This window comes from Oncorhynchus mykiss, chromosome 17 (genome assembly GCF_013265735.2).
Source record: "Oncorhynchus mykiss isolate Arlee chromosome 17, USDA_OmykA_1.1, whole genome shotgun sequence".
Taxonomy (NCBI): domain Eukaryota; kingdom Metazoa; phylum Chordata; class Actinopteri; order Salmoniformes; family Salmonidae; genus Oncorhynchus; species Oncorhynchus mykiss.
Window position 1 is genome coordinate 75,551,683 of NC_048581.1, and position 17,383 is coordinate 75,569,065.

The 17,383-nt window shown below is 44.3% G+C and overlaps 1 protein-coding gene across 9 annotated transcripts in view; it reads right to left on the bottom strand.

Annotated features, from left to right (window-relative positions):
* The window catches only part of LOC110494585 (inositol 1,4,5-trisphosphate receptor, type 1b), a 143,340-nt gene that overhangs the window by 23,167 nt on the left and 102,790 nt on the right, over positions 1-17,383 (bottom strand). For all 9 annotated transcript variants that reach the window (XM_021569788.2, XM_021569785.2, XM_021569786.2 and 6 more), the window contains 7 exons: positions 10,198-10,373; positions 9,443-9,607; positions 4,771-4,960; positions 4,446-4,538; positions 2,401-2,549; positions 1,999-2,164; positions 677-837 (listed from right to left, as the gene is read on the bottom strand). In XM_021569788.2, the coding sequence (XP_021425463.2) occupies positions 677-837; positions 1,999-2,164; positions 2,401-2,549; positions 4,446-4,538; positions 4,771-4,960; positions 9,443-9,607; positions 10,198-10,373 (1,100 nt within the window). The remainder of the gene's footprint in view (positions 1-676; positions 838-1,998; positions 2,165-2,400; positions 2,550-4,445; positions 4,539-4,770; positions 4,961-9,442; positions 9,608-10,197; positions 10,374-17,383) is intronic.

Genomic DNA, 17,383 nt, shown 5'->3' on the forward strand with positions numbered 1-17,383 from the left:
GGATTAACACATTTCATGCCAACGGAACATTGTCTGGATCTTAATTCTCCATGCCAATGGAACATTGTCTGGATCTTAATTCTCTATTCACAAAGCTTACAGATGTGATAATACTTTGGAGGGATTCAATGGTCACGAAGGCAGGGATTACACAACACAATGCCACTGCTTTGGGCCAGCTGCCAATTAATGGTAGAAAAACCTGGCCAGCCATAGCAATCAACTCTCCTCGACTCAGGACCCACATATCCCTAGGTTGAGTTAATTTAGATTAGTAGATGGTGGACTGGGCCATCTGCAGCAAAGCAGTGGAGGAGGACCTTTAAAAAGTCTACAATGTATTGGCGCTTATGTGGTTTTCTGTTTCTGAACATGTTTTTAGATTTATTCTCGCCATGGAACAGAGTTATTTTACTGCATGCCAAAATCTCTCTATCTAGTATAGGAGCTGACCCTCATTCTGAGGAGACACATTTGATCAAAGCTCAGATATGTGAGCGCTTCTGATGAAGTCATGCAGAACTGCCAACTCCCTGTCAGATATCTATTTATGACCACATACCTGCCTATCTTGATGTGTATCATCAATAATCTCCTTCATAATAAGCTGTTTTGGCTGGTGCTTTACAAGTTATAAGATATCTAGGTCATAATACGCGTAGTAGTCTAGTCGTACCCTGATCATCTCAGCGACGTAGCTCTCTGGTCCTGTGTACTCTGTGGAGTCCTTCACCTTGACCAGTACTATGAAAAACAGGTAGTGCCACATGTTGTGCTCCACCTTGATGTGCTCTTCAAATGTCACCGTCTTGTTGTCAAACTTGTCCCTTTCTAGGCCTGCACACGAAGGGACACACAAAAACAAATTGTCAAACACATGCCGGAACATAAATGCATGGCAGTTACTTAATCTGTAAACAAACAAATCCATGTGTGGCAATAATGAGCCATTCATTATCAGTCTGGTTATTGTCTGTGATGACTTTAGTCATGACAACTATAGCATGGGGAAGTTCTGTCATTGGAGAGAAGAATACAATACACTTCAGTGGGAGAATAGAATAGGGTCTTAAAGCTGGTTCTTAATGTCTTACATTTGTATTTTACTTGCCCATTTACCCTACTTCCCCCGTGGGGGCCAGCCATACGTAAAATGCATGAAAAACAAATGTATAGGCTAAAGTAACTAAGGCTACATTAACTAATAGCTTGTGTATGCCGATGTGATACAGTTCATTTCCATTGCGTTGCACTTTGGGAGGAGTGTTTCATGGCTGAGTGAGTGTTGCACACTAACATGGTCAAGAACCTGCATGGTAACAGGAGGAAGTTACTCCTCCGCATCGCATCATCCATGACTAACCACTCTGGTTCTGGGAAGAGGAGGTGTTGTGATGTCTATGCTGCTGAGCGGAGCAAAACAGCCCCCATTCTACCACGGGCCAGCTGTGAGGCATGCAACAGTATAAACTAGGTGGTTTGAACCCTGAATGCTGATTGGCTGACAGCCGTGGTATATCAGACCGTATACTACGGGTATGACAAAACATTTATTTTTACTGCTCTAATACGTTGGTAACCAGTTCATAATATAAATAAGGCACTTCGGGGGTGTGTGATATATGGCCAATATACCACGGCTAAGGGCTTTATCCAGGCAATCCGCTTTGCGTCATGCAAAATAACAGCCCTTTGCCGTGGTATATTGGCCATATACCACACCTCCTCGGGCCTTACTGCTTAAGTAACAGCCTCAGACAGACTTACAGTGCAGTCTCAGGTTAGACCACTCATATGTTCATCCTCATCCAACACTCACTGGACTGCCTAGTGTTAAATAAAACTACTTTTCATAGACTCTACAGACCAAATCCACTAGTCATTCCAACCCCAGCTCAAATTACAGCTACCATCATGATAGCTGAGCATCAGCCCACTGAACACTCGCGGTGGACACAGGCCAGAAGAGCCCAGTCAGACCCAGGTAGGGCCACTCACCACAGATGAAGCATGTTGTCTTCAGGACTTCCTCCTTTTTCTGTTTCTCACTCCTGAGGTCAGCAAAGGTGTCGATGATGACTCCGAAGATGAGGTTGAGGACGATGATGATGACGAGGAAGAAGAAAAGTAGGTCATATATCACCCTGCCAGCAAATAAAGGCTCCTAGCAAATACATGAGAGAAAGGAACAGGAATTTGATAACATACAGCTGTACATTTCAACAAGTCAACTATCAAAAGACAACTGCAGCTATGAAACATAACTGCAGCAAAATTGTTCCTTGTTGATTAGCAATAATTGAGATTGAGGTGAAGCTAAACTGTGTTGGTTTCTTCCTCTTTCTGGACCTGTGGGAAATGTAAATGGATTGATGGTGTTCAACATGGGCATTTGCATACCTCTTTGGATGGCTTCCGCAGAACATCCCCCACACCACCTCCACTCCTCAGGCCGTGACTCAGGACAGTGACGATACACATGAGGAGGGAGTCACACGACCGCTCCTTGTCCTCAATCACCACCGCCGACGGCTGGGTGGCTATGGCAGCTACAGAGGGACATCAGGGACATTGTGTATATCCACAACAAATCCAATCCTCTAACTCACATCTACATTTCTCATATACAATACCTCATGGCAAATTCTGTCTTGAGGGGGGGGGGGGGGGGGGGGGGACACACACGACGATTTAGTGAATTAGGACAATGTTGTGTAAACAAAAGCTTAACATCTCACTCCAAATAAACCTGCAAATCAACCCTACCACAGCCTGCTTCTTCCCAGCACAGGAACCACTGAAAATACCAATGTAACCCTCCAAAACAGTTCTCACAAAACAACAGGTCACCAGACTAGTGTCATTAATTTGGGCCTACATGAGGTTTGAACACAGACACCGTCAGGCCTGACAAGGTCAGAAAAGGTTGGCTCAGCACATTAAGGCAGCATTGAGGTCATCTTTAATTTGGGAGATTTTTCTAAAGAAGTCAACAGTGTCTGTTAGAATGCCAGGATCCCAATGAGCTGCCACCCGGCACCCTCTCAGAGCGAACCCGTCCTGTGCCTGATGGCAATTAATACCTAACCTCTCCTCCAACCTCCCTCTGGATCCTGGTCCTCCAGTAGCAGACACACACGGCAAGGCCAAAACCCCTGTGAGCTTCCCCCAGCCCAGCCAAACCCAGCCAGGCCTAAACCCCTGTGCGCTTCCCCCAGCCCAGCCAAACCCAGCCAGGCATAAACCCCTATGCTTTTCCTAACCCAGCCAGGCCTAAACCCCTGTGCGCTTTCCCTAGCCCAGCCAGGCCTAATCCCCTGTGTGCTTCCCCCAGCCCAGCCAAACCCAGCCAGGCATAAACCCCTATGCTTTCCCTAGCCCAGCCAAACCCAGCCAGGCCTAAACCCCTGGGTCTGTCAGTTGTCTTTTCCTAATGAGCCCAGCCTGGCAAGCTAGTTAATGCTTGTTGCTAGAAATTTCAGCGTGAATTTGAAACTTGAAGGCAGTTTGAACTTGAGAGTTGAGAATCATTCAGTTTTTATCAGACTACAAAATCAACAAATGTGCTTCAGCTGCCCGTCACCCTGGCCTGAAATTAGCTCCACTATCTATCCTTCCCTCTAAGTTACCTCAAGACAGCAGTGCTCGGCACGCGGGACTCGGGAGCAAGGACACTGTACCACGTGTTAAGTTGCAGGTTTGCAGCGTAAACTCTTGCCATTGAGCAGCAGTAGACTGTAGCACCGTGCCATCAAGATGTTTACTACCATTACAAGTTATTTATTGTGTAGGCTGCTCAAAATATAATGGAGTATGGAAGAAATTGGCAACGTCAACTACCCCCAGCGACGTGATACAGCTGCCCGGTGAAGCAATTGCTGCCCAGTGGGAAGCACCTCACAACACCGTTGCATTGGTCATTCACACCGGCTTGTCGTAACGTTAGCTAATTGGCATGACACGGAGATATCCAGATTCCATAGGGTGACCAATACTACAAGTTATTTCTCCTTTTCCCATTGAAATAAACATCACATTTTCTTTGACAAGTTTTAAGTTGCGCCATGCTGTTGTTGCCAGCATAAACTAGCTACCTGGGAACGAAAGGCTTATCAGGACGACTGACTGAACAGAATCCATCGACTCTCCGCTGCACAACATATGTCATCAATTTGGGCACCAGGAGTGTCGGTATAGCCTCTCCCAGCCCAGTCAAACCTAGCCAGGTCTAAAACCCTGTGTGCTTCCCCCAGCCAAACCCAGCCAGGCCCAACCAAGGCCTAATCCCATGACTGCCTCATAGTACAGATTTCCGTCTGAGTGGAATTGTGGGAAGCGTCTTCTCTGGGGGAGGACTGACTCAGGTGGTCTGTGAGGATACAGGAGAACATACATGCAAGCCTGTGTGCACACACATATACCCACACTTTTCCTGGAGCACATACCATCCATAACAGCTTCTGTGGAGCAGTTCTCCCCGCTGTCCTTCCGACACACTCCTGCTGACAGAAAATCTCCCACCATACTGGCTCCACTCTCTGCCAAACAGGAAAACAAAAGGTCAGGAGGAACACTCGTGCCTTTGTTGGCTCAATATTGTCTATTGTAACGGAGGGACCCTATTTGGCCTTGCAGAGTTATTTCACAGCAGGAAATCTGGTGTAAGTAATTTTAACAATCAGAATGACAATCAGAATGGGGAGGATAGACAGAAGAAGTTGTTCTGTTTGGGAACCCCTAAGTGTCATAGTGCCTGCTCTTTGACCTTACCTAGTGTTTTATTAGGTATCCTGTCAATATTGAGGAGGAAGTCATCTTGGAAGAAGATGTAGCCAACAATGGAGAAGAGGTAGACCAGGATGAGAGCCAGCACGGCAGTCAGCAGGATGGAGCGGCCATTACGGGTTACACTCTTGATCACGTTCAGCAGCGTCTCCTCCCTGTACACCAGGTCAAAGAGCTACAGGAGAAACAAACACAGCTTAGTGGGAGACAGGGAGGGTGAGTGAGTGAGTGAGTGAGTGAGTGAGTGAGTGAGTGAGTGAGTGAGATACACTGTCCCAGTCCCATACAACCAGTTTGGTTCTCAGTACATTGTGCAGATATGAATAAAGAACTCTCTGGGAAGAAGAAAGGCGGAGGTGTATGTTTCATGATTAACTACTCATGGTGTGATTGTGGTAATGTACAGGAACTCAAGTCCTTTTGTTCACCCGACCTAGAATACCTCACAATCAAATGCAGACCGCATTACCTACCGAGAGAATTCTGTTCGGTCACTGTCAAAGGGTGTATATTCACCCTCAATCCGATACCACGACGGCACGCAAGGAAGTACACTGGACTATGTGTATATCCTGAGGCCGCAATTATTGAAGCTGGGGACTTCAATAAAGCAAATCTGTAGTTCTACGAACACATTGCCTGCAGTACTTGCGGTTCAACAACTTTGGGACATTGTTCTCCCTTCCGGGATGGCTACATGGCCCAGTTCAGTTATGCCCTGTGTAAGGCAATAAAACAGGCAAAACATCAGTACAGACACAAAGCGGAGTTGCAATCAACGGCTCAGACACGAGACATATGTGGCAGGGATACAAAGGGAAAACCAGCAAGGTCGCGGACACCAACATCTTGCTCCTGGACAAGCGAAACACATTCTTTGCCTGCTTTGAGGATAACACAGTGCTACCGACGCGGGCCACTCCCGAGAACTCTTATTCTCCGTGGCTAAAGTAAGACATTTAAACATGTTAACACTCGCAAGGCTGCCAGCCCAGACGGCATCCTTAGACGCATCCTCAGAGCATGCGCAGGCTGTTTACGGATATATTCAATCTCTCCCAATCCCAGTCTGCTGCCCCCACTTGCATCAAGATGTCTACCATTGTTCCTGTACCCAAGAAAGTGAAGGTAACTAAAATACATTATTATTGCCCCGTAGTACTCACAGCTGACATCATGTAGTGTTTTGACAGGCTAGTTAAGAATCATATCACCTCCACCTTACCTGACACCCTAGACCCACTGCAATTTGCATACCACCTCAAAACATCCACAGATGATGCAATCGCCATCGCACTGCCCTATCCCATTTGGACAAGAGGAATACTTGTAAGAATGTAAGAATGCTGTTCATTAACTAGAGCTCAGCCTTCAACACCATAGTACCCTCCAAGTTCATCATTAAGCTCTGGGCCCTGTGTCTGAGCCCCGCCCTGTGCAACTGGGTCATGGACTTCCTGACCGGTCGCCCCCAGGTGGTAAAGGTAGGTAACAAAACCTCCACTATGCTGATCCTCAACACAGGGGCCCCACAAGGGTGCGTCCTCAGCCACCTCCTGAACTCCCTGTTCACCCATGACTGCGTGGCCGTGCACGCCTCCAACTCAATCATCAAGTTTGCAGACAACACAACAGAGGTAGGTTTGATTACCAACAATGACGAGACAGCCTACAGGGAGGACATGGGGGTCCATGGTGGAGAGTCGCCAACAAAACGAAGGAGCTGATTGTGGACTTCAGGAGACAGCAGAAGGAGCATGCCCCCATCCATATCGACAGGGCCGCAGTGGAGAAGTTTCTCAGCATACACATCATTGACAATCTGAAACAGTCCACCCACACAGACAGTCTGCTGAAATGGATTGCAACCCCAGGAAGATGTTTTGAGGTGGTATGCATACTCCGGTTTAAGAAATGTTGCTTGGCCCTAATGTAACAGCATTTGCTTCTGTCGCTCTCCTCGCCCCTACCTGGGCTCAAACCAGGGACCTTCTGCACACATAGACAACAGTCACCCTCAAAGCGCCGTTACCCATCCCTCCAGAAAAGCTGAGGCCCTTGCAGAGCAAGGGAAACAACTACTTCAAGTCTCAGAGCGAGTGACATCACCCATTGAAACATTATTAGCGCACACCGCTCTAACTAGCTAGACATTTCACACCGGTTACACTCACCCCCCTTTTGGCCTCCTCCTTTTCCGCAGCAATCAGTGATCCAAGTCAACAGCATCAACGTAACCGTATTGCTTTCGTCCCCCTCCTCACCTCTAACAGGGCTCGAACCAGGGACCCTCTGCACACATCAACAACTGCCTTCCATGAAGCATCCGTTACCCATCGCGCCACAAAAGCCAAGTGAAACAACTACTTCAAGTCTCAGAGCGAGTGACATCACCGACTGGTGCGCACCCGGCTAACTAGCTAGCCATTTCACAACGGTTACACTAAGACCCCCAGAAAATTTTACAGAAGCACCATCCTGTCGGGATGTATCACTACCTGGTACGGCAATTGCACTGTCCGTAACCGTAGGGCTCTCCAGAGAGTGGTGCGGTCTGCCCAATATATCACCGGGGGCACACTAACCAGTCCCCCAGGACACATACAGCACCCGGGGTCACAGGAAGGCCAAAAAGATCATCATGGACCTCAGCCACCCAAGCAACGTCCTGTTTACCCCACTATCATCCAGAAGGCAAGGTCAGTACAGGTGCATCAAAGCTGGGGCGAGAGACTGAAAAAGAGCTTCTATCCCAAGGCCATCAGACTGTTAAATAGCCATCACTAGCCGGCCTCCATCCAGTACCTTGCCCTGAACTTAGTCCCTAGCCGGCTACCACCTGGTTACTAAACCCTGCACCTTAGAGGCTGCTGCCCTACAGTTGAAGTCGGAAGTTTACAAACACTTAGATTGGAGTCATTGAAACGCGTTTTTCAACCACTCCACAAATTTCTTGTTAACAAACTGTAGTTTTGCAAGTCGATTAGGACATCAACGTTGTGCATGACACAAGTAATTTTTCCAACAATTGTTTACAGACAGATTATTTCACTTATAAATCCAATGGGTCAAAAGTTCACATACACTAAGTTGACTGTGCCTTTAAACAGCTTGGAAAATTCCAGAAAATTATGTAATGGCTTTAGAAGCTTCTGATGGGCTAATTGACATAATTTGAGTCAATTGGAAGAGTACCTGTGGATGTATTTCAAGGCCTAACTTCAAACTCTGTGCCTCTGCTTTACATCATGGGAAAATCAAAAGAAATCAGACAAGACTTCCAAACGCCTGAAGGTACCACGTTCATCTGTGCAAACAATAGTAGGCAAGTATAAACACCATGGGACCACACAGCCGTCATAACGCTCAGGAAGGTCTGTCTCCTAGAGACGAATGTACTTTGGTGCGAAAAGTGTAAATCAATCCCAGAACAACAACAAAGGACCTTGTGAAGATGCTGGGGGAAACGGGTACAAAAGTATCTATATCCACAGTAAAAACGAGTCCTATATCGACATAACCTGAAAGGCCGCTCAGCAAGGAAGAAGCCACTGCTTCTCCATTCCTCTTCGAATGGTTTGCAACTGCACATGGGGAAAAAGATCATACTTTTTGGAGAAATGTCCTCTGGTCTGAAAAACAAAAATAGAACTGTTGTCCATAATGACCATCGTTATGTTTGGAGGAAAAAGGGGGGGCTTGCAAGCTGAAGAACACCATCCCAACCGTGAAGCACGGAGGTGGCAGCATCATGTTGTGGGGGTGCTTTGCTGCAGGAGAGACTGGTGCACTTCACAAACTAGATGGCATCATGAGGGTGGAAAATTACGTGGATATATTGAAGCAACATCTCAAGACATCAGTCAGGAAGTTAAAGCTTGGTCACAAATGGGTCTTCCAAAATGGACAATGACCCCAAGCATACTTCCAAAGTTGTGGCAAAATGTCTTAAGGACAACAAAGTCAAGGTATTCGAGTGGCCACAAAGCTATGACCTCAATCCTATAGAAAATTTGTGGGCAGAACTGAAAAAGCGTGTGCGAACAAGGAGGCCTACAAACCTGACTCAGTTACACCAGCTCTGTCAGGACGAATGGGCCAAAATTCACCCAACTTATTTTGGGAAGCTTGTGGAAGGCTACCTGAAATGTTTGACCCAAGTTAAACAATTTAAAGGCAATGCTATCCAACACTAATTGAGTGTATGTAAACTTCTGACATATTGGGAATGTAATGAAAGAAATAAAAGCTGAAATAAATCATTCTCCCTTCTATTATTCTGACATTTCACATTCTTAAAATAAAGTGGTGATCCTAACTGACCTAAGACAGGGAATTTTACTAGGAGTTAGTCAGGAATTGTGAAAAACTAAGCTTAAATGTATTTAAAGGTCCGACTTCAACTGTGTATGCACACATACTCCATACTCCGACATTGCTTGTCCTAATATTTTTATATTTCTTAATTATATTATTTTACATTTGTGTGTATTGTTAGATATTTCTTCACTGTTGGAGCTCGGAACACAAGCATTTTGCTACACCCTTAATTAATAACATTTGCTAAATATGTGTATGCAACCAATCAAATTTTAATTGATTTGATTTGAGAGAGTGAGCGAGCGAGAAGGCGAGTGAGTGAGAGTACAGTTTTTACCAGCAGACTGTAGAAGAAAACATGGACGAAGACACCCAGACTACAGATGATCAGGTAGAGGAGGTGGTAGAGAAACTCTACATCCATGATCATGGCCTTGTAGCCCCGCGTGAACGTCCCTCTGTTCCCCACAAAACTCATCAAGAAGATCATCTTATTGCCCACCTGAGGAACAGTGGAAAACATTGAAGGATTGAGTGAAAGAGCAAAACCTTTGCCATGTTCATTTAAAAGTACATACTGGCATCTGTAACAACTAAGTAAAGATATTCAAGAACCAATAAAGCACAGCAGACTAAGACTCAACAAACTTTTGTTATTTTACAGAGACTGGCATATACGTGAAAAATTGCTCCCGGAAAAGATGACATCACTCCAAAAAACTTGTGGTGCAAGAAGCATTGGTCATGCATCCATCCAACAACAACAACAACAAATAATAATGTTTTATTGTCACATACACTGGATAGGTACAGTGAGTGTTCATTTGGTCTGGTTGACACAAGAGCGCCACAGCTCTGTGGAATCCCACAGTGACATACTACACACTTCACCTCACATACAGGTCAGGCAAGGACACTGGATAAGGTATTTGAGGGCACAAGCGCTACTGTGACAGGACCATGTGACCACAAACCTTTCCAGTCACAGAGACACACACACACACACACACACACACACACACACACACACACACACACACACACACACACACACACACACACACACACACACACACACACACACACACTCACGTTAAAGGCCCCTAGCAGGAAGAGGGTGGGCTCCAGGCCCACAGAGAAGATGAGGCGGAGGATGGTGGAGGCGATGAGGACCCGGACGCCGTGGGGCTGGGGCAGGATGATGACGATCGCCAGGGACACCAGCATGGCGATCCACAGCAGGGCTGACAGGTGACCATCCAGAGTACCTGGAAGGAGGGGGAGAGGAGAGAGGTGAGAAGGGGGGGTAAATGTAGAGATGGGGCGTTGATAGTGTTGTCCATACAAGATACCTACATGGAATATTCATACAGTGACACATAGGCCTACGGTAGATACAGTTAAAGATATGTTTATATTGAATGTTGAATCAAAAGACAAAAGCAGCCAACACTACAAGCGTCATCCAACCGCTGTAATGATAGATGGCAACACATTGGGTCGTATTAACAAGCAAACAATCTGTTCTAGACCTGCAGTGCGGGACATCCCTCTGCAGTAATTTCACCTGTTGGACATGCTCAGGCAAAATATCTCCTCGGGGAGACGAGGCAGAGCTCTAGAACTTCACAATGCTGCCGGTTACAACAGAGGTGAAAGTGTGACACATCAGAATGTTGTGGTTCAGTGAAGCTTTAACATGAGCTTAACTGGCACTAACTTGGTGGCTAAGTCCCAGCTCTGTCTGTGACAAAGTCAGTCGGATAACTGTGTTCGTGCCTGTGTGTTAAGACGAAAACAATATCGTCGGTTTTGCCGTATTCACTTCTAGGCCCCAGCCAGAGGCCAGTTTTGCCCCCTCTTCTCCTCTCCGTGCAGAGATCACATGACAGGTGCATGTTACATTACTGGGGCAGCTAAAAATACACCTGGCTCCTGAGAAATTCATGAGGGATGGTCTGGGAGTGATCCCAGGTCTGCCGGCTGACAGCCCGCCAAGGAGCTGGACTCCACAGCCAAGCCCAGGAATGTTTTATAGGAGAGTGCATCTGCCGAGCTCTCGGCAAAGCTCAATTCTGTTAACTCACAGGACCTTTAGAGAAACCACCTTTCAGAGACACAGTATTACAGGTGTTATTTCTCACTAATCTAATCCTATTATTCCTACTTTTTGTTCACCTATCTCTACACCTGCATAATGTAAGCACAAGTCTTTGCATTTCTCCTGCTCTCAAAAATATATTTAAATAAAAGCTTAGTTTTTTATCTAAATGTCACACTTCCACACAATATACTTAGGAAGTATTGCTAAAAAAGTTGTAAAAGTCTACCAGGCCACTGAAGTTCACTTCTATTTTACAAGCAGCTGGATTGAACATTAACAACAAGCAGCATTAGAGCTGGCATACATCCAGACATACATTAGTATGGACCAATCAGTTGTATGGGCGTTTAAGATTTAATATGAGCAATAATGATATGCAAGCCATGATGGCTGGCTACATTGTTAAGCTGACATCATTTCCCCCATTGCACACCAGCAGACGTGCCCTGAGCCCTACAGTTTGATTCTGATGCTATGCTCGATCGCTAGCTCACACGCACGCACACACAGACACACAGACACACACAAAAGGGACTGCACTGCTTGACCCCAGTTAGACAGAACAATGTAAAGTTTATGTGAGTCACAATGTGAGTCTTCTCTCTGCATCTGCCTTGGAACAATAGAGGCCTTAATGATTGGGGTTGTGGTTTACACACCACCACAGACTAACACTGCTCTGAGGCATGGAGAGGAGAGGCGAGAGAGAGAGAGAGAGAGCAAGAGAAAGAATGAGTACTACTTGTATTGTGAATTCATCTTTTTCTTTATGTCCACAGAAATATTGATTTCCAAGCACATTCTAATTTCTTCTACTTTGTTGCTGCTTATCGGACATTAATTATTTGACGAGACAGTTGGGAATGATCTAAGAGCTGAGGGGGACCCACCCCAGTCCTTATCGGTTAGATGTCACTTTTCAAGGTAGACCAAACACTGCAGTCTGCGTTCTGGGCATTATGGTTCCTGCCAGGCTTAGGGTAACCAGACCACACGGAGGCAACACATAGTACAAACACACAGCCCAATTTACAAACAATAGAGACAGATACTGTACATGGCAGTGGATCCTGACTGAAGGCTCATCAGTGTCAGCGTGAAGACAGGAATCTGGTGACAGGTTCATTAAGTGGGTGTGTGTGTTAACTTTAGCTCAAACCCTGTATCAATAATCAGCTCATGGCCTGTATCTACAAAGCATCTCAGAAAAGGTCCTAGCAATCCTGTTAAAACCTGTTATAAGACTAAATAAACTTCCCGCTCAGAGCAGATTTTAGGATGATTTTAAGACACTGCCCAGACAGGTACTAGGTAGCCTAGCAGTTTGAGGAGTTGGGCCACTAACCAAATGGTTGCTGGTTTGAATACCCAAGTCAACACGGTGAAAAATATGTTGATGTGCTCTTGAGCAAAGCACTTAGCCATAATTTGCTCCAAGGGTACTGTACTACTATGGCTGACCCTGTAAAACAACATATTCACTGCACCTATCAGGTGTATGTGACAATAAAACATTTTTTATTTGATATTTTTACCGCAAAGGAAAAATTGTGATTACACTCAGGGTTTCAACTTACTGTTAGAGTCAGAATAGTAGAATTTGACATTTGGTTGTGCATCAGCAGTTTTTCTCTTGTTTTGTCAGTCACTGACAGTCACAATTAACCATGTAGGCTAATAATTATTAGATTTGTAAATGTGTCAGTTATCTAAACTTTTGCTAATCATGGCCGAAAATGCAACATTTTATCTCAGCCAATGGCAAAATGTGTAGGACTGCAGAAAACCTTCTTTAAAACTTTTCTCTGCCATGAAGGCTAGAGCCACCCTAATAGCAACACACTGGTCACTCCCATTTAACAACTCTAAATCACTTTGGCACAGTAGGCATCAAGTCACTAAACGTCTAAATAAGCATGTGTATTGTAAATTACTGTTGACATGTAAAGTATGGCAAAGTAAAATCACAATAACTTCATAAAATACTAAAAGAAAAGGGGTGAACCAGTTTTCGCTCCATTCACCTTCCCAAACAGATTGTGGTTGTGTGTATTATGCATTGTAATGCAGCTCCCATCACATTAATGGTCGCTGTGTGTCATTCGTTCAAATATCCTGTTTTGTAACAGTCACACATGTAGAATAAACAGAGAACCTGGTGCAACAGAGCCTCTTCAATCTCAGGAGGCTAAAGAAATGTGTCTTGTCACCTAAAACCCTCACACATTTATACAGATGCACAATTGAAAGCATCCTGTTGGGCTGTATAACCGCCTGGTACGGCAACTGCACTGCCCGCAAATGTAAGAATCTCCAGAGGGTGGTGCGGTCTGCCCAACGCATTAGCGGGGGCAAACTATCCACCCTCCAGGACACCTACAGCACCTGATGTCACAGGAAGGCCAAAATGATCATCAAGGACATCAACCACCTGAGCCACTGCCTGTTCACCCCGCTATCATCCAGAAGGTGAGGTCAGTACAGGTGCATCAATGCTGGGACTGAGAGACTGAAAAACAGCTTCTATCTCAAGGCCATCAGACTGTTAAACAGCCATCACTAGCACATTAGAGGCTGTTGCCTATAGGCATAGACTAGGAATCACTGTCCACTTTAAGGAATGGAACACTAGTCACTTTAATGTCTACATATCTGGCATTACTCATCTCATATATACAGTGCATTGCGAAAGTATTCGGCCCCCTTGAACTTTGCGACCTTTTGCCACATTTCAGGCTTCAAACATAAAGATATAAAACTGTTTTTGTGAAGAATCAACAACAAGTGGGACACAATCATGAAGTGGAACGACATTTATTGGATATTTCAAACTTTTTTAACAAATCAAAAACTGAAGAATTGGGCGTGCAAAATTATTCAGCCCCTTTACTTTCAGTGCAGCAAACTCTCTCCAGAAGTTCAGTGAGGATCTCTGAATGATCCAATGTTGACCTAAATGACTAATGATGATAAATACAATCCACCTGTGTGTAATCAAGTCTCCGTATAAATGCACCTGCACTGTGATAGTCTCAGAGGTCCGTTAAAAGCGCAGAGAGCATCATGAAGAACAAGGAACACACCAGGCAGGTCCGAGATACTGTTGTGAAGAAGTTTAAAGCCGGATTTGGATACAAAATGATTTCCCAAGCTTTAAACATCCCAAGGAGCACTGTGCAAGCGATAATATTGAAATGGAAGGAGTATCAGACCACTGCAAATCTACCAAGACCTGGCCGTCCCTCTAAACTTTCATGCAGCCAAGAGGCCCATGATCACTCTGGATGAACTGCAGAGATCTACAGCTGAGGTGGGAGACTCTGTCCATAGGACAACAATCAGTCGTATATTGCACAAATCTGGCCTTTATGGAAGAGTGGCAAGAAGAAAGCCATTTCTTAAAGATATCCATAAAAAGTGTTGTTTAAAGTTTGCCACAAGCCACCTGGGAGACACACCAAACATGTGGAAGAAGGTGCTCTGGTCAGATGAAACCAAAATTGAACTTTTTGGCAACAATGCAAAACGTTATGTTTGGCGTAAAAGCAACACAGCTGAACACACCATCCCCACTGTCAAACATGGTGGTGGCAGCATCATGGTTTGGGCCTGCTTTTCTTCAGCAGGGACAGGGAAGATGGTTAAAATTGATGGGAAGATGGATGGAGCCAAATACAGGACCATTCTGGAAGAAAACCTGATGGAGTCTGCAAAAGACCTGAGACTGGGACGGAGATTTGTCTTCCAACAAGACAATGATCCAAAACATAAAGCAAAATCTACAATGGAATGGTTAAAAAAAAACATATCCAGGTGTTAGAATGGCCAAAGTCCAGACCTGAATCCAATCGAGAATCTGTGGAAAGAACTGAAAACTGCTGTTCACAAATGCTCTCCATCCAACCTCACTGAACTCGAGCTGTTTTGCAAGGAGGAATGGGAAAAAATGTCAGTCTCTCGATGTGCAAAACTGATAGAGACATACCCCAAGCGACTTACAGCTGTAATCGCAGCAAAAGGTGGCGCTACAAAGTATTAACTTGAGAGGGCTGAATAATTTTGCACGCCCAATTTTTCAGTTTTTGATTTGTTAAAAAAGTTTGAAATATCCAATAAATGTCGTTCCACTTCATGATTGTGTCCCACTTGTTGTTGATTCTTCACAAAAAAATACAGTTTTATATCTTTATGTTTGAAGCCTGAAATGTGGCAAAAGGTCGCAAAGTTCAAGGGGGCCGAATACTTTCGCAATGCACTGTATATATACACACTGTATTCTATACTATTCTACACTATCTTAGTCACTTAATGTTTACATACCTGGCCTTACTCTTCTCATGTGTATATACTGTTTTCTATACTATTCTACGGCATCTCATTCACATAATAATGCTGACGTATCTTGCAATACTCATCTCATATGTTCAGTTGAAGTCGGAAGTTTACATACACTTAGGTTGGAGTCATTAAAACTCGTTTTTGAAACACTCCACAAATTTCTTGTTAACAATGTAGTTTTGGCAAGTCGGTCAGGACATCTACTTTGTGCATGACACAAGTAATTTTTCCAAAAATTGTTTACAGACTGATTATTTAATTTATAATTCCAGTGGGTCAGAAGTTCGCATACACTAAGTTGACTGTGCCTTTAAACAGCTTGGAAAATTCCAGAAAATTATGTCATGGCTTTAGAAGCTTCTGATTGACTAATTGACATAATTTGAGTCAATTGGAGATGTACCTGTGGATGTATTTCAAGGCCTACCTTCAAACTCAGTGCCTCTTAACTTGACATCATGGGAAAATCCAAAGAAATCAGTCAAGAACTTAGAAAAAAAATATGTAGACCTCCACAAGTCTTGTTCATCCTTGGGAGCAATTTCCAAATGCCTGAATGTTCATCTGTACAAACAATAGTACGTAAGTATAAACACCATGGGACCACGCAGCCGTCATACCGCTCAGGAAGGAAATGCGTTCTGTCTCCATTAGAAGTACGTACTTTGGTTTCAAAAATTGCAAATCAATCCCAGAACAACAGCAAAGGACCTTGTGAAGATGCTGTAGGAAACAGGACCAAAAGTATCTATATCCACAGTAAAACGAGTCCTATATTGACATAACCTGAAAGGCCACTCAGCAAGGAAGAAGCCACTGCTCCAAAACTGCCATAAAAAAAGCCAGACTACGGTTTGCAACTGCACATGGGGACAAAGATTGTACTTTTTCCTCTGGTCTGATGAAACAAATATAGAACTGTTTTGCCATATTTACCATCATTATGTTTGGAGGAAAAAGGTAGAGGCTTGCATGCGGAAGAACGCCATCCCAACAGTGAAACAGTGAAGCACGGGGGTGGAAGCATCATGTTGTGAGGGAGCTTGCTGCAGAAGGGACTGGCAAACTTTACAAAATAGATGGCATCATGAGGGTGGAAAATGATGTGGATACATTGAGGCAACATCTCAAGACATCAGTCAGGAAGTTAAAGTGTGGTTGCTAATGGGTCTTCCAAATGGACAATCACCCCAAGCATACTTCCAAAGTTGTGGCAAAATGGCATAAGGACAACAAAGTCAAGGTATTGGAGTGGCCATCACAAAGCCCTTACCTCAATCCGATAGAAAATGTGTAGGCAGAACTGAAAAAGTGTGCGCGAGCAAGGAGGCCTACAAACCCGACTCAGTTACAACACTTATGTCAGGAGGAATGGCCCAAAATTCACCCAAGCTTGAGGAAGGCTACCCAAAACATTTGACCCAAGTTAAACAACTTAAAGGCAATGCTAGCAAATACTAACTGAGTGTATGTACTGTAAACTTCTGACCCACTGGGAATGTGATGAAAGAAATAAAAGTTGAAATAAGTACTTTTCTCTACCATTATTCTGACATTTCACATTCTTAAAATAAAGTGTTAATCCTATCTATCTACCTAAAACAGGGAATTTTTAGTAGGATTAAATCTCAGGAATTGTGAAAAACTGAGTTTAAATATATTTGGCCAAGGTGTATGTAAATTTCCAACTTCAACTGTATATACTGTTTTTTACTATACTATTCCCCTGTATCTTTGTCCGTTCCGCTCTGACATCGCTCGTCCATATGTATATAGTCTTAATTCATTCCTACTAAGATTTGTGCGTATATGTTGTTTAATTTGTTCGATATTACT